This window comes from Heterocephalus glaber, unplaced genomic scaffold (assembly GCF_053883595.1).
Source record: "Heterocephalus glaber isolate CG9 unplaced genomic scaffold, H.glaber_assembly_v1.0 deba00000943, whole genome shotgun sequence".
Classification (NCBI taxonomy): Eukaryota; Metazoa; Chordata; class Mammalia; order Rodentia; family Bathyergidae; genus Heterocephalus; species Heterocephalus glaber.
In genome coordinates, this window is record NW_028258175.1 from 6,015,253 (window position 1) to 6,035,653 (window position 20,401).

Consider the following 20,401-nt stretch of genomic DNA (forward strand, 5'->3'; position numbering starts at 1 on the left):
CATGCTGTTTCTACATTTGAGCCTGCCGACCACACCACTGAAACTTTTGAACATGTGAGCCAAAATAAACCTTTCCTCATTTAAGTTGTAGGTGCCAAGTACTGTGCCTCAGTGATAAAGCCATTGACCAAGACAGTGTAGTTATTTCCTAACGACAGTAGTTACAGCTACCATCTGTTGAGTGCTTATTTGAGCCAGCCATCATGCTTCATATAAGTATGAATGCACTTAAATCCTCAAACAACCCTATCCACCTCCCCTGGTTTATGGATGAGAGATCTGAGGTTCCAAAGGGGAGATAATGAGGCTAGAAAATGGCACCATGGGATCTGACCTGCCTGCCTCCAGTGCCCACTCTTTACCACTACAACTGCCCCCACAATGAGTCCCTGGGCCTCCATCAGAGAACTCTAGTTTGCTTCCTTGGTGTTCTCCCCCACTCAGCTGTAAAATCCCTATGGCAGGGCCTGGCTCCATCTTATTCTCCCTGTATCCCACAGGACCAAAAGCAGTGCCTGCCACTCAGGTTCTGCCTGCCCTTCCCATGCCGAGTCTAGACTCCAGGACAAAGGGCGGCCTGCTACCTCATTTCTGTTTTAGTCTCTCTCTTCGCTCTCCCCCATGGACTTCAATTCTCGCTTCAGATCCTTCCTGGGTCCCGGGGACCAACTTCCCTCCTTCTTCTCCTCATCGCTATATTCCAGTGTCAGGACACCAAACTTTGGAGAGGCTCTTTCTCTGCTGCTCACTACTCTGCCAGCTCTAGATCTGCTTACAGCCACTCACAGAGTGGGGTGTGGAAGAATGCAAAAGGTCTGTACATAGAGGGGATTGGAAAGATCCAGTCAAAGGCCTGATGCTCACTGTGGTGTCCCCTGCGAGTCCATGACAGGAGCCAAAGGGTCTGTGCTGAAAGGCTGAAGGGTCTGTGCTGGAAGCCAAGAGGCAACGTCCAAGGTGAAAGCAAAGACTGGAGCTCCTCCAATGAAACAGAAGCCCAGTGCCTGGCACTCAGTAGTGGCTCAGTAAGTATTTGTTAAGTGACTAAAAGAGTGATGATCCCTCTCTTCTCTATGCAGTGTGGTCAAGGCCCCACTTCCTACCACTAAAAGGCAGCAAGCACATGTGTTACAAAAAGCACAGTGTCACTGCTGAGGGTTCCAGAAGTGTTTCAGTGACCACAGACTTAGGGAACTTGGCCAAATTGGCAGAACATTTTGCTGAAACCAGTTTGAAATAATCAGGCCTTTGGACACATTGTCCCAACACTGTCAGAAGCATTTCAAGGGCCTTGTAGCTCCTCAGAAGCTATCCCAAGCCATCAGCCTACTGGATCTGATTCCCCACAGCAACCATCCAGGTGGGCTACATGCCAATTTGTCCAAGAGAATGGCTAAGGGCAGGCAAAATATGGCTAGGAAACACCCTCTGAGCTCTCATCAGGGAGAGCAGGATACTTAGAAAGGCCTCTCTGAGAAACTTCTGAGTAGTGTTTGTCTGACTCAGTTAGCCACTGCCCAGATCAACGTGTGACTAAGGAAGGAACTGGGGCCCCAGGTCCTAAGTGAATTGGTTGGTGCAGAAGTGACTAATCAGAAGCCACCATTATCCCAGCCAGCCACAAGGGCTCTGTGCAGCCATGTAACACAGAATCAGTCAGCACACAGTCAGAAATCAGCCATTCACACTTACTCCCTGCCCCAGGGATCCTGCAATACAAGATGTGTCTTGGGCAGGAGTGGGTTTGGGTGTGGGGGGAGCTCACATGCAGGTGATCACCGCATTCCATATGGGCTGGATAACCCACAGGTGCACACCTATCCCTGGGAAGCTAGCGTGGAATGAGACAAGAACACAGGCAGACTTCTACCTAGGGCACTACAGGGGCCACGAGGAAGCAGCTCCAGACAGGGGCTATCCTGCAATGGCGTTTTAAAACCCGATGTGGGCCAAGAACCATTCTCCCCTGCCCCTTAGTTCAGGTCCAAGTACCCCTCCCAAGACAAACAGTAACAGGCAAGGAGTAAATGCAGGAAAGGAAAGAGAAGGCATCTGGGGAAAGAGAAGAGGCTTGAATAGGACCCCTGATGACTCTTCCTGCCTAGGCCCACTCATCCTCTCTCCTGTAACATCACCTCCTACGACAACCACCAGGCACCTACTCTCATCCATGTGCCACATGGCCAGCAGAGTCCATTAGTACACTTTACCTTTCTGGCTACAATGGTCACTTGAGCCTAGATATGTATCTGGTCTGGAACAGTGCGAACCAAATCTGGGGATCTCTCAGCAACGGGGAGTGCTTTCCACCAGTAACTGGGGCTATGGGTTACACTATGAAGCCTGAAAATGAAGCCAACTCACAAGAAAGCAGAGGAGAGAGCCAGACAGAGACTGATCCCCTTGGACACCGTTTTGAGTCCTGGGATCCAGGCCGAAGCCCCATCTAGCCATAGCCTTCACAGCTATGTGAGTCAATAAATCTTCAGCCCTAAGCCAACTGGAGAGAATCCAGTCAAGGTCTTTTCCACCTGCCTTTTTCAAGAACAAAGAAACTTACTTTTTATAAAAATAATTGTCAGGTGACAGACTGTCCCTGGGGAGAGCTGCCATGGAGACAGAGTCCAGCTCGGAATTCCTAGGCTACACATCATGACTGCTAAGAAACTTTTGTTTTGTTTTGTTTTTTGAGACAGGGTCTCACTATGCAGTCCAGGCTGGTCTTGAACTCACTATGTAGCCCAGGCTGGCCTCAAACTTGAGGCAATCCTCCTGCCTCAGCCTCCCGAGTGCTGGGATTATATGTGCCACCACGCCTGGCTAGTGTTAACACACTTTCAAAACAATACATAATAGACTAGTTTACTGTTTGTAGTACATACTGTTTTTGATTCAGTAATTACATTGGTTTGGTGACAAACTATTAGAGAAATGGTCATAACCCAGATTGGGTTAGTCACAGGGCCAAATGCCACTGGTCACATGATTGATCCAAGAGGTCTGGGACTTACCACAAGTCACTAAGTATTTTCTTTGGGATTTTCCAAACTAAAACTGGCAAGGAAGAAACTCTTCTTTTAGGGTTACTTTTATGGCTTCTATCTAGGTGTCCCCCAAAGCCTCGTGCAGTCATAGGTGGGGATTTTCAGAGATAGCTGGATCTAGGGCGTGTGATGCTGGGATTAAGGGTGTGTGGTTACTAAACCAGTCCACTGGCTGGTTTGGTATAGTTCTGGGTAGGATTAAGGGTGCCCCAGCCTGAAAGGCAGGTAGCCTGGGAGGGATAAAATGGAGGGCAGGCTGTTTCTTTGCTGCCTTCTGCCTACCAAGAACTGTTTCTCCTCTGCGATGCTCCTCTGCTGTGCCACCCTGCTTTGGAGTCAGCCAACTATGGACCTCTACAAAATATGAACTAAATAATCCTTTCCTCCTTTAACTTTGGGTGTTGGGTATTTTGTCTCAGCCATGAGAAAAGTTACCAAGGTATGGAAACAGCCCAAATGCCTATCAACTGATGAGTGGATAAAGAAGATGTGGGTTTTTTATACAATGGAGTACTACTCTGCCATAAGGAAGGATGAGCTTCAGACATTTATAGCTAAATGGATGGACCTTGAGATCATACTCTTAAGTGAGATAAATCAGACACACATGTTTAAATACTGCATTGTTTCTCTGGTGTGAGAAACTGAAAGTGGAAATAAGGACTGAAATGTATAATGGATGTTGGGAAATGGGAAGAAAGTATTCAAATGGGAAGGGGAACAAGGGAGGAGGGAGGGAGAAAGGAAGGAAGGGATAAGAAAAAAGGTGAAAATAAATAAGAACCAAGATACTCATGTAACGGTACAAGATCCCAACGATGAATGTAACTGTATTTTATACCGAAAATGTACAGTAAACTTAATAATAGGAAAAAAAAAAAGAAAATAGAAGGGAAAATGGAAACAAAGCTTTTGTATATAGGGAGGGGAGGGGCTGGGGAGGGAAAGGGATAAAATTTATTAAAAAAAAAAAAAGATTAAAAAAAAATTAAAAAAAAAGAAAAAAGAAAAAAAGAAAGAAAAGCTAACCAAGGTAGAACAACATGAGTCTAGAGCTATTAGCTGTCACATTCCCAAGTGCAGCAGGAGAAAAGGAAGCCAATGTGTGGGTCAACTTAGGTTTGCGTGTTGTCTCCCAATGTCCGTTCTTGCTCCTTTGTATTCTCAGACCCTCCTTCTGCACTTTAGCTGCCAACTAGAGTCTAAATTTACAGACTGTCTTGTAACTAAATGTGGCCATGTAACAAGAGAGTAGGAACCGGGGAACTAGCCTTGTCCCACTTGCCTATACCTTCACTATTGGGTAAGGGAGGAACAAACCACTGTCTTGTCCAGGGCACTGCATTTTCATGATCTTTTTATTATAGTACCTTAGTCTGTCTTTTTACTAATGTGAAGGTAAAAAAGACACAAAAACCCCAATGGAGTATACATCTTTTGATATAGCTGTCCCTGCAATAATAAATTATCACTTGCAGAGTGCTAAGTGCCAAGAACTGTCCTTACTTAATGTTTACCCAGAACCTCATTTAGTCCGATTCGACTTTCTGAAGTGCTACTGCTATTCCCATTGTACAGTTTAGTATACTACGGCACAGGACTAAGTCACTTGCCCAGAGTCACTAATATCCACTCCCCCACCCGCCTACACCACTGCTTCAGGCTGCACTTCTGTCACTGCCACACATCATTCTAACTGGATTTTTGTTTAATCCAATTTGCACATTCCTCTACAGAGTACCAGCCATATGGTTCCAAGTTATATCCAGGTGTCCACCATTGATATATACCAGCCACCATTTAACGACTGCAAGAAGTACAATCTCCTAGGAAACTTGCTGCCATTTATAATCATCGGGCCACAACTGGAGCTACAAGACAAGGCACACTGCAAATAGACATCCTAGAGGGGACACCAGCCCTTCTGGCTGTGGCAGACATTGTTGGATGGCTCACCCAATATCCGTTCCCTACCTCCTTTTCCTTGCCTACCTGAGGAAGCAAAATACTTACTTTCTTAAGCTTCCTGGCCAGATACACAATTTTGGAAAAGTAAAGGTGTCACAACATAAAGAGATTCCAGCACAGTGGTTAAAAGAATAGGCTTGAGAGCCAGAATGCCTGGATTCACTGTCACTTCAGTGGTACACATCTGCCAGCTTATGTAACCTCTGCTCCTTGAGGATAATAACTGTATCTTATGGTTAACTGTGAGGACTGAAGACATTAATAAATGTAAAGAACTCACAAGTACCTGATATATGGTAAACACTCTACAAATGTTAGCAATTGCTGCTTTTATCACCTATCAGTGCAAATATGGAACCAACTCTAAGACATATTAAGTAAAAGAAGCAAGGTACAGAACAGCACATGTAGTGTGCTCCAAAACTGTGTGACTAAAAAGAGAATTCGGAGGGCTGGGGATTTAGCTCAGTGGTTCTGCTGCCTGCCTCGCAAGTACAAGGTCCCGCGTTCCAACTCTGGTACCAAAAAAAGGAATTTAGCGTATATCGATGATCTACTTGTGCATGCACAGCCTATCTCTTGCAACACTGAAGAAAAGCTTCAGCGAGGCTGCCTCTGGGACACAGAACATGGAACTAGGATTCTGGTCTGGGAAAATCTACTTCATCTGTATCTCCCTTCTCTACTTATTGGATTAGATTTTTGAAATTATGTGCTTGAATTCCTTAAAGATGTAAAAATTATGTTCATCTACCAAACCAAAACAAAAAAAAAGTTTGTTTTAAAAAGCTAAAAAAAGGGCCAGGGATTTAGTTCAGTGGTTCCATCGCCCGCCTTGCAAGTGGAAGGACCTGAGTTCAATCCCTGGTACCAAAAACAAAAAGCTAAAAAAACCCATTGGATGTGGTGATACAAACCTGTAATCCCAGGCCGAGACAGGATGATGCACAGGTTCAAGCCCAGCCTGGGCAATTTAGTGAGACCCTGTCTCAAAATTAAAAATTTAAAAAGGGCTGGTGGCTGGGCATAGTGGCGCTCGCCTATAATCTCAGCACTCAGGAGGCTGAAGCAGAATCTCCATGAGTTCAAGGCCAGCCTAGCCTATATACTGAATTTGAGGCCAACCTGAACTACACAGCAAGATCCTGTGTCAAAAACTAGATAACTAGATAGTTAGATAGCTAGATATGGAGGGAGGGAGGGAGGGAGGGAGAAAGGGAGGGAGGGAGGGCTGGGGGATGTAGTTTAATGCAAAGGCCCTGGATTCAATCCCCAGTACTGGGCAGGAGGGGAGGTGGTGGTGACAAAAACAAACTTTTTTTTTTTTGGTACCGGGGATCGAACTCAGGTCTTTGCGTTTGCACAGCAGGCGGCAAAACCACTGAGCTAAATCCCCAGCCCAACAAACTTCTTTTTAATTTCAGTTATTTACCAGCAAAATATACAGTCAACTTGCAAGAAGTGGCAAGGTTCCTTTCAGAAGCATTCAAGCACAAGCTGGGTCTGTCAGACAGGCTGTGGAAGATGTCTGTGGTTGGCCCAGAGAGCATCTAAATGCTGACTTGAAGATCCACAGTTTTGGTGGCACAAAAGGAAAAAGGCCCTGGGGGAGATGTCTGTATATGAGCAAGATGAATTGTGACCATCAGATTGCTGGTATGAGACAGGACATACAGCAACTGTGCTCCAAAGACAAACCTGTCTTTAGCTCAGTGGTGCCGCCTCCTACCTTGCAAGCACAAGGTCCTGAGTTCGATCCCCGGTACCAAAAAAAAAAAAGATGAGCCTGTCTCATCTTTCCAGGACAGAGCCAAGAACACAAGCTGTGGAGCCAGATAGATATGGTGGGGCTCCTAGATCAGCCATTTCTTCACCCTGTGAACTGGACCGAGCTATGTAATGTCTTGAGTATTTTCTCATTTTTAACAAGGGAATAACATCCACCTTACAAAGTTAGTGTAAGAAAGAAGCAAGCTAATTAACAGAAAGCCTGCAGCACTACACATGGCACACAGTGACGTGCCTGAGCAATAACAGTAACCATTACTGGAAGTGGAGAGTGATCACCTTCAAACAACTTGTCCCATGTGTCAATCTTTTAATGCACGAAACGTAACAAATGACAAACCAGAGAGGAGTTTTAAACTAAACGAGTGCAAATGATTACACACAGCTGTTTCTGCACACCCCACACCTGGATGTTAAGTCAAGATGGCTCCCACTAAGTTCTAACCTTAAGGCTAACCTGCTCTGCCTTACTCACTCACTGAAGATCAGAGCACTAGGGAGGCCAATCTTCTCAGCCCCTGGCTTCTCAGTCTTCCTTCTAAACAAGAGGTCAGAAAACCAGGAGGAGCCAACTGTGCTGTCAGCCAGAGAGAACGGTAAGAAAAACCCTGGCAAAGTCACTTCTTTTGCCTCAGTGCCTGCAAAAGAATGTTAAGAGCCCCTCATGCATGTATGCACCGTGGGATTTTGGCAAACTCAGCATGGGCTGAATGGTTCTAGACTGGAGAGCTAGTGTTCACGAACACTTCGCCTTCAGTGATGTAAGACAAATACCTTTGGCAAGGAGTGACAAGCTAATTGATCAAGTCACAGGGGAGACTCCAACCTGGAACTTCACATATACAAAAATTGGGATGCTGAGGGCTTATCTTTTTTTTTTTTTGTACCAAGGATTGAACTCAGGACCTTGCGCTTGTGAGGCAGGTGGCAGAACCACTGAGCTAAATCCCCAGCCCAAGGTCTTGTCTTCTTAGTGAAAACCAAAGGCCTAAAAAACCATGAGAAGCCGGGCATGGTGGCGCACGCCTGTAACCCCAGCACTTGAGAGGCTGAGAGAGCAGTATTGCCACAGGTTCAAGGCCAGCCTGAATTACATAGTGAGACCCTGTCTCAAAAAAAAACAGAAAAAGAAAATCTCTTATTAACCACCTTAGGATAGCAAGGGTCATTTTGGGAAGATGAGAAACACTAATCACGTTCCCTCCAGTTTTAGTAGCCACAGGAATTTGGACTCTGAAGCCATAAACCATTTTCCCAAGAATTATGAGCAAATACAATTTGCTGCAATTGTGGCCACCAGCCAAACACGTCAGCAGTAGCAGGCAGGCTGAGGGCTCTCTGCAGGAGGGGTGAACAGTGGGGTACTGCATGGCTGAGAGCCAGCACACCAGCCCCGACTTCCCTGCTGGGTGAGGGCTGTTGCTCTGCAGGCCCATTTCAGGCAGGCTCCAGCCTTCAGGCCGGGGGGGCTGGGATGCTGGGGACAGATAATGGTACAGTGTGACTGCTAATAGATAAGGTAGAAGCACACCACATGAAGACAACTCCTCCAAATGTTCTCTTAATAAATTCTTAAAAGCTCAGAGCCTTCAACGACTGAAAAACTCTAAATTAAAAAGGGAAAGAGGGTGGAAGTTGCAAAGACACGTGATGCTGACCATTCACTTTGTCCCCAAGTTCATCTCAGAGCTCAAGCAAATCCAAGACTGGAGGCAGTCACTAGACTTGTGTCAGAGGCAAAAACTTCTGGTAGTAGCTCTTGGTGACGTCGATCATCAGCTCCTGAGTACACTCTGGAAGCTCCCCTGAGAAGAGTCCTGGGGGAAAAAGAGACCAGGTCCATAAAAGGAGTCAAGGAGGCCCACAGCTCTGACTTCTGATCAAATTGCTAGAGACCGTTACTTTTAGTTTTATCTAACTGCTCGGTTTCCCATCTCCAGTACTGATAGAATATTCTACTGATCATGTCTTCCAGATGATATGAATTTGTGACAAGGTCAGGAAGGGGACAAATATTACAGTCCTCCAAATGAAGAAACATATTCCAGGTAAAAGTCAGAGCCAGATATGGTGGCATATGTCTGTAATCCCAGCACTGTAGAAGGCTGAGGGCAGGAGGATCATAAATTTGAGCCTCGCCTGGGCAAATTTGAGAGATCCTGTGTCAAAATAAAAAATAAAAAAAGCACTGATGATATAGCTCGATGCAAAGGCCTTTGGTTTAATCCACAGTACCACGGGGGAAAAAAAATCAGGACATCTGAAGCGTTAAAGCATCTCTGGCTGCTTCAGAGATTGTTCCAGATGAGGACTGGTCCACCCTCATTCTACTGTGAGCCCCACTGAGCCAGCTTTATCCTTACCCTTGAGACAAGAAACTGTCTTGCTTTTTGTACAATGAAACTAAACCAATGCCCAACTTCACTAGGTAAGAGATAAATCAAAGAAAGAACAGAAGGGTCCTACAGAAAGACAAACAATGGAGCAATCACAAGTGAGAACTCCAGGAAAGAGGCACTCTCAGGCACTGTGGATACTCATATGACTGCTTGGAAGGGCACTTCAAAACAGCTAGCAAAACTTTCAAAGTTAATGCTCTGTGGCCTGACAATTCAACTTCTAAAATGTATCCCAGGCCAGGTATGATGGTGCACACCTGTAAATGCACACTTGGGAGGCTGAGGCAAAAGGATTGCTGTGAGTTCGAGACCAGCCTGGGCTACATAGTGAGTTCAAGGGCAGCCTGAACTGCATAGAGAGACCCTGTCTCAAAAAAAAAAAAAAAAAATCAATCAATCAATCAATTTATCTCAGTAATAATCTTGCTCAATTGCACAATATATGTACAAGATTGTCAATGAAGCAAAGTTTCTAATAGTGAAAGGGTAGGTACAACAATCTATTATATTAGTGGACCAACTAGATACATCATGGTACAGCTACGCAGAGAAAAACCTGTAACCATTAAAAGGAACGAGGGGACTCTCTACACAATAGTAAGACACCCAAGGTATATTGTTAAAACAAAGAAAGCCAGTTTCAAAACAGAATACAGAGTAGTATACAGAGTGTGAGTCTAGCTATGAATAGTTTCATACATCCATGTTATATATACAAACATATAGCCACACACCTGTAGATTCATATACAAATATGTACTGTGTGTATATACAAACATATAAACTAACTGACAAAATAGAAAAATAGGTCTAAAAAATACAAAATTCTCATAGGCACTTTGAAAATCAGCATCTCCTATTTGACTTGTAAACATATGTCTGGTCTGTATAATATTTAAGCCAGGGATTTAGCTCAGTGGCACCGTACTTGCCTCGCAAGTGCAAGGTCGTGAGTTCGATCCCGAGTACCACCCCCCCCCAAAAAAAGAGAGAGAGAACACTTCAGGAATAGTTCTCATTCTTTATATAATATTTAATATTTTTTTAAATTAGTAGAAAACTTTTTTTTTGGTACCAGGGATGGAACTCGGGTCCTTGCGCTTGCACAGCAGGCGGCGAAACCACTGAGCTAAATCCCCGGCCCAGTAGGAAACTTTTTAAAACACAGAAATATCACATAAAAATTCCAATATTTAGCTCCTCATAAAACATCAAGACTATCTCATGATATCAGATCTGTATTAAGCAGCTATGAAGGGTTATTATTTCAATCATTTGTATTATCTGCTTGGCTCCTGTAGGCATCTAAGTTCTTGGCTCCTCATATCCAGAGTCTTTCTGGCTGGTTTCCCTTTCCATGTCCCATAACTCAGTTTCATCCTGTGACGTCTTCTAAAAACATGCCAGTTTTCCTGTAACCCTATGTCTGCAGTTTAAAAGATGTCAACTACATATCAAGATGATTGGCATTTCTCTGTGAAACTATACATAAGTGAAACACGGCAAGCATCGAGTCACAGTGCAAAAGGGACTGGACTCTGAATAAGGGTACTTTCACGAAGGTGAAGGCCGTCCCACTAGTTAGCCCTGACACTGTGGACAATGCAACCTCTCTAAGGCTGTTTTCTCATTTACACGAGGTCACATGCAATTTGAATCCTCTATTAGAACTTCCAAAAAGAGTGTTATTATTTGCATTTGAAATACCTAGCAATGCTTCCTTGCCTTGTGTTATCATGTTTGATGTCTGTAAGAAGTTGGTGCTAGGCTGGGGATGTAGCTCAGTGGCACTGCACCTGCCTCACACGGCCAAGTCCCTGGAGTTCAATCCTCGGTACCAGGAAAAAAAAAAAAGTTGGTGCTAAGGAACTTGAATAAGTTAAAAAAGAATAAGACACTTCTCTGGCAATATCCTTCTCACTTCAGATCAGACGCATATCTGATATTCGCTTAAAACAACTGGGGCTGTTCTGATCTATCACTCGCTAGGAATAGCTAAACTTTATTACAGTGGGACTCCAACACAGGGAGACAACTAAACAAGGGTCTCTTTCTCTGAAAAAGCAGAGATGCATAACATTGAAGAATGGGAAACTATCTCCCCAAAGAACCTAAGTGATGATTTTGTAACTCTCTGAAATTCACATTCAATGATCTGAGTGATTATTTTTTGTAAGGTGGAAAAGCAATTAACTACCCAGAGACAGACTCCATGTACTGTCATGTCTTTCTTGTCACATCATCTTCCAACTGTGAATCTGTGATGTGCCTCTGTATACGCTACATGATTTCAACTGTGTAAAACACTCTGGGGAAGCTGGACATGGTGGTGCATGCCTATAACCCCAGCACTCAGGAAGCTGAGGCAGGAGGATCACTGCAAATTCAAGGGCAGTCTGAACTACACAGTGAGACCCTGTCTTGAAACAAACAAAAAAACACCACAGAGAAAAGAGACTGTGGCGGGGGGTGGGGAGGGGAGCATGGGGAGGTTTTCTTCTGTTTTTTAGTGTTTTCTAAATTCTCTGGGATGAGCACATATTTACTTCTGTGTCCTCACGTTTTGTAATTTGGAACGCTGAGCTCACAGGGACTCAATCTGTGAACATTTCTCATCCAAGGCTGAGAGGTCACGCACTCTCTCTCCTCGGCACCCCAAGCGTATCACTGAACTGAGACCATGTTTTAATTCAGCTTGGGGATTCCTGAGCCATTCAAGAAGTTTAAATTCAAACCTCCAGCCAATGTGAGGGTAAACCCACAGTAAGCAATTCTCTAAAAAGATCTTTTTCCATCCAGAGCCCTGACCAAGAGAAAAATGCTTCTTTGTATTTAACATGTCCTAGTGGCAAATTTATCTTGTATCTACCTTTGATTGAGGGAAAATCCTCCAAGGGTATCTGAGGTCCTCTTGGCCAGGGTTGATCTCCTGCCCCCATGTGACTACCACATCCTAAACCACTCTATTAGGAAGACAGCATCAACTCCCACAATCTTACACCTTGGATTTAGGTTCTTCTTTGACCTTTGATTAACTGTGACTTTTTTTTTTTTGAGACAGACTCTCACCGTATAGCTCAGGCTGGCCTCAAACTATCAGTCCTCCTGCCTCAGCCTTCCAAGTGCTGAGGTTATAGATGTATGGCACAATGCCTAGTAATATCCTTAAATTCTTGTAAACCTTACGCATTGAAAAAAAATAATCCTGTCTTATTTTAGATAGCATTTCCAGGTACTTTGTAACTGGAGAATTTTTTAATTTGCTACATCATATTATCAGAGACAGAAACTGCATGCACTCCTTCTGTGATAGAAAATAAAATAGAATTTTGAGAAGATTAAAATAACACCAAGGTTACCTGGGCAGCCTGAGAAGACAGTGAATGGTGGTACCACAGTTTCTGGAGGTAATACTGTATTGTCAAGGATTTTGCAGCAATCCTTCAGCACACATCGGCGCCCCTGAAATGAAAATCTTATCAATAAAAAGTAGATCAGGAAATAGGAGCCAAGGCTGTCTAGTCTGCTGTATAAAAAGCTATTTTATACGTTCTTCATCCCTGATATGTTACAGCCACAGACAGTAACAAGATTCTCAAATCGCAACCACCTGTTCCAGAAGACACCTTATAAGGGGGAGGAGAAAGGGGCACAAGAGAGTATTGTGTGCGTGCATGTGCATGCCCACACAGGTGTGTGCACCCTGGGAGAAGCATGTATGCTTGGGACAATGCAGGTTACCTTAGGCATCAGAGACTATGGGCCTCCAGAAGTTCTGTATAATTTTATCTTTTATTTGATTTAATGGACACCTGTTGTTTCCACCTTTCTCCTGGAAAGAAAATCTCTATTTTCCTTGGGAACCACCCTTATTTCCACCTCAGTCCAAGTGTTTCACCCCCAGCTCACACCAAACTCCAAGCCTGACCACAGTGCCTGGTTTGGGGAACTGGCTCATGAGCCAACTTGGTCTAATGAATCTCAACCTCAGGGTGTCTGCTGGGCCTACTGGGAAGAGTGGTGTTTTCCATCACACTCTCCAGAGGGCATGATGAAAGCCTCAACAGCCATCCCACTGGAGAACTCCTGAGAGGGATGTGAACCTTTCAGAGGAAAGAGAAGAGAGGAAGACTACTTCTCATGGTATCAGTTGAACCCCCTGGGCATAAAATGAGGATTTACTTCAGTATTCTTGGCTTATATTAGCTAATACATTCAGTCTGCACCTACCAGTTTAAAGTTTGTTCTCTCTTTTGTCAATTCCACCTAGAAAAGTTGACCAATTAATTTGTATATGAAGTTATTCATTTGTTTGCTCTCCCATAAGTGACAGTTAAAAATTTTTTTTTCAATTAAGAAGGGGACAGTTACTTGAACATTTGGGGTGACTGAACCTTATGTTTGAATTTACTTGCTGTCACCGTGTTTCAGTCTACCATGATCCACCGCATTTGAGGGCAAGAAATAAGGTCATCTGTTTGATGGATTAAAGGAGAAGAGAGGCTTGTGTATGCAGTTAAAAGCTGTGCTTCAGGCCAGGGATTTAGCTCAGTGGTTCCGCCACCTGCCTTGCAACCACAAGGACCTGAGTTCGATCCCTGGTACCAAAAAAGTTGTGCTTCAGACTATTCCCTAAGTTAATGACGGTTTTGGTTCTTTATTAGTTATGTTTACATCACCAGAGACTGAAAGTTCACTTTTGTTCTGGTTAAAAAAAAAAAAAATCTGCCAGGCTTGGTGGCACACACCTGCAATCTCAAACTTAGGAGGCTGAGGCAGGAGGATCTCCTTGAGTTCATGGCCAGCCTGGCCTATGTAGTGAGTTTAGGGCCAGCCTGAACTACTAAGTGAGACCCTGTCTCAAAAAAACACGAAAAAAAAAATCTGGGCCGGGCATTTAGCTCAGTGGTTCCGGCGCCTGCCTTGCAAATGCAAGGTCCAGAGTTCGAACCCTGGTACCCCACTCCACCCCCCAAAAAATCTGATAAAATACACCAGGCTGAGAATGTGGACATTTAAAAACAAATACAAGGGGCCGGGGATTTAGCTCAGTGGTTCTGCTGCCTGCTTCGCGAGCCCAAAGACCCAAGTTCGATCCCCGGTACCAAAAAAACAAATACCAGGATAATGCTAACTTATCCACAGCTCAAATTCTACCACAGAATATTAAAGACACCTTGACTTCATTGTGATCAAAGTTTGTACCATTATTAAATATCCAAATCATAAGTATTTCCATGAAAAGGTAGATTGCCAAGTGAATTTTTAGAAAAGGTGGTATCTCCAAGTCTGAATTTCTTAAGTGGCTAAGCTGTCTCTAGCTGGAGAAATAATAACACTGGCAGTATTTGCCAACATCTTTAGCTCAGAAGCGAGTTTTATGTACAGCTCTTCATTCCTCCTTTGAAGATTCTCTTCCATGAATTATCTGCTAGTGGCAATTTCAAAGATACAACAACTAGCTACTTCCCCTGGGGGCCCCCAAATTAACATGATTAACCCTAAGACTTTTGTTATAACTCGGCCTAAGCATATAGGGCACGGAAGAAACTGAATGCACAGAATAAGGTCTGATCCACTCCCATGTTGGTACATACAGGGCCATGGAAAGAAGGATGGTGGGAAGGAATCTTCTCATGAGGCATCTCCAGCCACCATGCAGCCTATAGACCGGCATCTGGTTTGTCCACTACTTGGCCATTCTGTCCACTTAGAGAAATAATGCTCAACTAGGTTTCAGAAGCATTCTGAGTAGACTGATGAGCAGCAATATGAAAAATACATGTATTTCTTAAGCATAAATGGAGTGGAAGTAGCTAAAGAGGTAAAAAGCTAAAAATTACTTCTTTATTCTTCACTGGACAACTTTCCAAGAAGGAATCAAGAACTGTAGCCAGGCTGCTAGTATTAGTTACCTATATACATCTTTATCCAATGAAATTAGCATTTCTGAGCCTTGGTTTCCTCACCTGTGAAAGAAGACAGAAAACCAAATCTACAGGAATGTTGTCAACATTAGAAATGATGAATCTAAAACTCATAGCACAGTAATGGTGCCTACTAATATTGCTTGTTAAGCATTTCCTTCACACATGTGAATAATCAATTAACACACCTTCCCCATCCCAGCAGCAGACTTATCTCCTGGGACCTTGCAGGAAGGCTCTGTATGTGGTGAGGACAGTCAAGACTTGAAAAGAGTCCCCGATGGCTCTAAGGTTCCCAAACCCTAAAAGAATTCCTCCTAAGATTATCTGAGAATTTGTGAAGGCTTAGCAACTACTGCCAACACAAAATACTAGTGGGGTCATGAACTGATGTACTGAAAAGTAGCACAAAAAGCAAAGCACTTGACCATAGGACAAGCATTCCCTAAGCACTGGGGGTAGAATTTGGATTTTAACTTTTCAGACATTTTGCTCTGAGGATAAAGCACGGTTATAGGGCCAGGCTGCTATGGTGATGTCTTTACTTTGCTAAGGAAAATGCCACAAAAACATAAATGTGGTTTGGGAAGCTAGCTACTGGCAAACAGCATGAGGGAAGAGGACAGATTTTCCTATATCTCCTCCACCTTTTTTATAAACTTTTCTTTTTAATTAATATGTGATATTAAACATATTTGCAGGGAACAGTGTGACATCTCAGTACGTGTGTATAATATGTAATGATCAAATCAGGGTAATTAGCATTTCCGTTTCCTTATCATTTCATGTTTATGCCTTCAAGCTCCTCTCTTCTCTTCTTTATAAAAATATGTAACAAGTCATTATGAGCCAGGCATGGAGGTGCACACTGGTAATCCCAGCACTTGGGAGGCTGAGGCAGGAGGATTGTCACGAGTTTGAGGTCAGCCTGGACTACATAGTGAGTTCAAGGCCAGCGTGAACTACATAGCGAGACCCCATCTCAAAACAAAACAACAAAAAAACCCCACTTTGAAGTCATTACGAAATAATCACACTAGAACTCACTCACCCTATCTGACCATACTTTAGTACCCATCATCCAACCTCCCTCTTCACTTACCTACACTCAAGCAATCACTGTTCTCTCTGGTACTTTGAGCTCAACTTTTTAATCTTCCCCTTTTCTTCACACCAGGCTAAACCAGACATTTCCTATCTCTAGTGCACTCCATGGGATTCCTCTGGGGCAAGAGTATCTGGCAGAACAAGTGCTGCCCTTAGTTCTGGACAGTTACTGCAGCAGCACAGTTCTCCCGACACTGTCTACCTCTGCTGAGCCCTCACAGCTCCTCAGCTAGGAACGGCACGGTTCTAGGGCAGTGGTGGTGAACCTGTGGCACGTGTGTTATTATTTTTAAGACAAAAGATGTTAATGTATGAGTTGTTTCTTCTAAACTAAAGCCTTAGCACTCTGGTTTAATTGCCGTGCGGGCACTCTGCAATAAGTAAGTGGGTTTTGGGCTGCAGTTTGGCACTCGGTCGCTAAAAGGCTCACCATCTCTGCTCTAGGATCTGAGTCAAGACAGAGAGCTGGCTCTGTGCTAACAGGAATGACCATTACAGACAAACATATACCGGATCTTGGCTCTTCCTAGACTCCAATCTGAGGTGTACATCTAAAAGGTGGAAAACTGAGCTGGGGATTTAGCTCACTGGTGCCACTGCCTGCCTCACAAGCACAAGGTCCCAACTTTGATCCCCGGTACAAACAAACAAGTAAATAAATAAATAAATGGTAGAAAACAGTTAAAACAGTAAGGCAGATCAGCTCTAGTCATTAACATCCTCACCTAGCTATGTTCTCAGAAACCTCACCAGATATTAAACTCTTCCTCAATGAAATAGCAAGAAATCCAGATCTCGGTTGCATAAAACAAACTATTTTTGGTTTTGTTCTTGCTGTTTTTAGACAGGCTCTCACTCTGTAGTTCAGACCGGCCTTGAACTCCTAGCAATTCTCCTGCCTCAGCCTCCCAAGTGCACCACCACTCCCAGTGGGTGGCCTACTTGTACCTGCATGCCTTGCAGTTCCCCTAACATTTCATCCTCTGACAACTCTGAACCTCACACTCATGCCAATCCCATAATGGACTGGAAATGCCCCAGCTCCCCTTGTCTACTCTGCCAATCTCCACTTGCCCTTTAGATCCCCTTGCCTCTAGGAGACTGCATGCTCCTTTAGGTAAGGAAGCAAGTAGGCTGGGTAGCACCATAGCTAATCATAATGCCTGAATTTAAATTCCAGCTCTACTATCTGCTAGCTTTGTCAAATTCCTTAATACCTATTCTCGTCTGCAAACAGGGATAACAATACCCAACATCCTTAAATAAACTAACTGAAGGGAAAGAGTTTAACCTCATAAAAAGAGGTTCTATACAGCTGGCCATTGTTATTAACACTGAGAAAAAAACTCCAAATCCTACAATAGAGTCCCTGCCTCATGAAGACCAGAAGTTACTCCTACCCTGCCCAGGTGGGGAAGCAATGTCCCCCTGATGGAACGGATGAGGGATGAAAGTCAGAGGGAACCAGGCTGCTCAGTCAGTGGAGGCATCATACTCACAATCACACAGTTCTTGCCAACGTGAACATAAGAACCAATCTGAGCGGCGTTGACCACGCAGTCTTCCTCAATAAAAACATGGTCCCCGATATGTAAAGGAAAGAATGCAACACTAGAGAAGGAACAGATGAACAACAACAAAAAAAGGTCAAGGTGACATACTTCAGGTTAAGGTTTAGAGCTACAGATCATAATCTCAACAAGTTTGTCTTGTGTTTTGTTTGTTTTTTTGGTACTGGGGATCTAGCTCAGGATCTTGTGTCTGTAAGGCCGGCACGGTGCCACTGAGCTACATCCCCGGCCCTGTTTGCTTTGTTTGTTGAGACAGGTTCTCGCTCTATAGCTCAGACTGGCCTTGATCTAACTCACAGTGATCCTCCTGCCTCAGCCTCCAGAGTGCCGGGACGACAGGTGCACACCACCATGCCCAGCTTTCGTCTGTCTTATAAAATTGTTCCTAGCAAGGAAAGGATCCTTAGGCTATACAACTCCCAGTAATTTTTTTGTCCATAATCAAAACTTTATTGAAAAACTGATACCATTAGGAGATCATTGTTGTATACCTTACAAAATCAAACATAATTGCATTATCTCAGTAGATAATCAAAATTAGTTAAGGGCTAATTAATCTAGCTAATTAAATTAATTAATTAAAGCTTTCTGTGAGAAAACACAAATTCAGGAAGTTGTATAGATCACTAGTGTTGCTTTCTTCTAAATGAACAACTTTCTGTGAGTGACTTTCCTCTTTTTGGCTGGCACGGCACTGTGGATCAACCCACACAAAGAACCATTGTCTGAGCATGGCCGAAAATCATGGTGATCTTACAGAGTGTGGACATTTTATATCCATAAAATAGGAATCTGGACTTTGAATTAGCTGTTTCCTTCTATGCTTTTTCTTTTTCTCCTCCGAAGAAGGATATAGTAAATCTAGCCAAAGCCATGGTGATCCTCCCACAACCCCAGCCTAATTACGAGGTAAAAATCAGAAATACTGGCAGAAAGAAATATGCAAAGAAAATGCAGGGCAGAAGGAGTAAGATCTTCAAAGTTAAACGAGAAGGCACCAAATAAAAATGAATGGATGAGGGGCTGGGGATTTAGCTCAGTGGTTCCGCTGCCTGCCTCAAAAGCGAAAGGTCCCAAGTTTGATCCCCAGGACCGCCCCCCCCAAAAAACAATGGATGTTTGCTCATTTCTGCTGTCTCTGGTGCCTTTGACAATGCTCACAGATCACATTTTTACTAATCTTCCCTGTGTTTCAGAGTAGTGACATCAGGTTCATGGTCTGTAAGTTTTAGCACCCAACATTCTTAAAATTGATTCATTTACCATATTTATTGAGTACATACTATGCGCCAGGCCCAATCCTGTAGAATGGACCCTTGACTTAGAAACTCAATTCATTCCTGAGGGCTGGTTGTAACTCAAGTTGGTCAAGTGAAGGCTCAGGCTCCTCTCCACAGCCTTCAAAGTCTCTCTCCTGCACACAGGTAGATCTCAGTGTCCTAAGAGACACACTGGCTCAGGATTTCTCAGTTAATCCCACACAGGAAAGGATGTTGTAATGTTTCCTCCAGAACTCTTTAAGGGTTAAATCTGTTCTGAGACCATCTGGAAGCATAAGTGACTGGTATTCAGGTCATAACCCAAGATTCTATTTGTAGTTAAAACTAAAATTCCGGTCGTAACCCAAGTTTTTTGTATGTCACGCCAATTGTAACTCGAGGGTCCAGTGTATCACCTATTACAGAGCTATCACATTATAGTATCACATTATATAGTAGCTATCTGTTTATGTAATTTTTCCTCCACTAGATTTTGAGAACTTTGAGATAGGAACTCTATAGTATCCATATTTATATGCTGAGTTTATAACCAGTGGCTGTCATAAGATATTCAATAAACACATACTGTACTGACTTAATGGATGAAATGCAGGTGGTGCCACAGGTGGGAACCAGGAGGGCAATTAGCAAAGGAGGAGAGAGGCAAAGCGGATACTACCACAGCAGACATGCTGGTCAGCTCTCCTCTCTGTTCTTGCCCTTGTTTGTTTGTTTGTTTGTTTGTTTGTTACAGGGCCTCACTACATAGTTCAAGCTGGCCTTGAACTCAGTTTGTAACCCAGACTGGCCTCAAACTTGCAGCAATCCTGCCTCAGCCCCACCCCAATCCCCAAGTGCTGGAATTACAAGTGTGCACCACCACAAGACCCTCTTGGTTAGCTATTTAGACCAGAAGTGGGTAATTAAGTATAGCTGAGCCAATGAGATTCTCTCTCCCAAAACAGAATACAAGACCCAGTATAATCTTGGAGACAGAGGAATAGAGAGAACAGGTGTCTTGATTGTGGCTAGCTGTCCAGTTGTAAGTTCTAGTCCCTTGTGAGGCCTGGTTCCTTTTTCTACTCTTAGATTCTATCAAATGTGCCTGTGTATGTTAAATCAGACGCTCTTCTGCTTTTGCCATCTTAAGTGGATTTTGTTTCTGGCAACCAACCACCAACCAGATTAAGACAACTACCATCATACCATCATAGTTATGTTCATTATGGCAAACTCTTATTCAGTGCCACAACAGGTAGAGCTGTTCATTATGCCGTATCTCAACACATGCACAATACTACTAATAGCAGCATCTCGCCCAAGACTGGAACAAGAAAT

The 20,401-nt window shown here is 43.7% G+C and overlaps 1 protein-coding gene and 1 pseudogene across 3 annotated transcripts in view; both read right to left on the reverse strand.

Moving 5' to 3' along the window:
* Dctn5 (dynactin subunit 5) overlaps positions 1–20,401 on the reverse strand; it is a 30,204-nt gene that overhangs the window by 7,040 nt on the left and 2,763 nt on the right. For 2 of the 3 annotated variants that reach the window (XR_015450386.1, XR_015450385.1), the window contains exons 4-6: positions 17,733–17,844; positions 12,559–12,661; positions 8,459–8,617 (exon numbers count right to left, since the gene is read on the reverse strand). Coding sequence is in view for 1 of the 3 variants with exons in the window: in XM_004855951.3 (XP_004856008.1) it covers positions 8,520–8,617; positions 12,559–12,661; positions 17,733–17,844 (313 nt within the window). In the remaining 2 variants the exon portion in view is untranslated. Of the gene's footprint in view, positions 1–8,335; positions 8,618–12,558; positions 12,662–17,732; positions 17,845–20,401 lie in introns of those variants that run through there. The other variant, XM_004855951.3, reaches the window with a different exon arrangement.
* Positions 17,852–20,396, reverse strand: LOC147828647 (small ribosomal subunit protein eS27-like pseudogene; annotated as a pseudogene).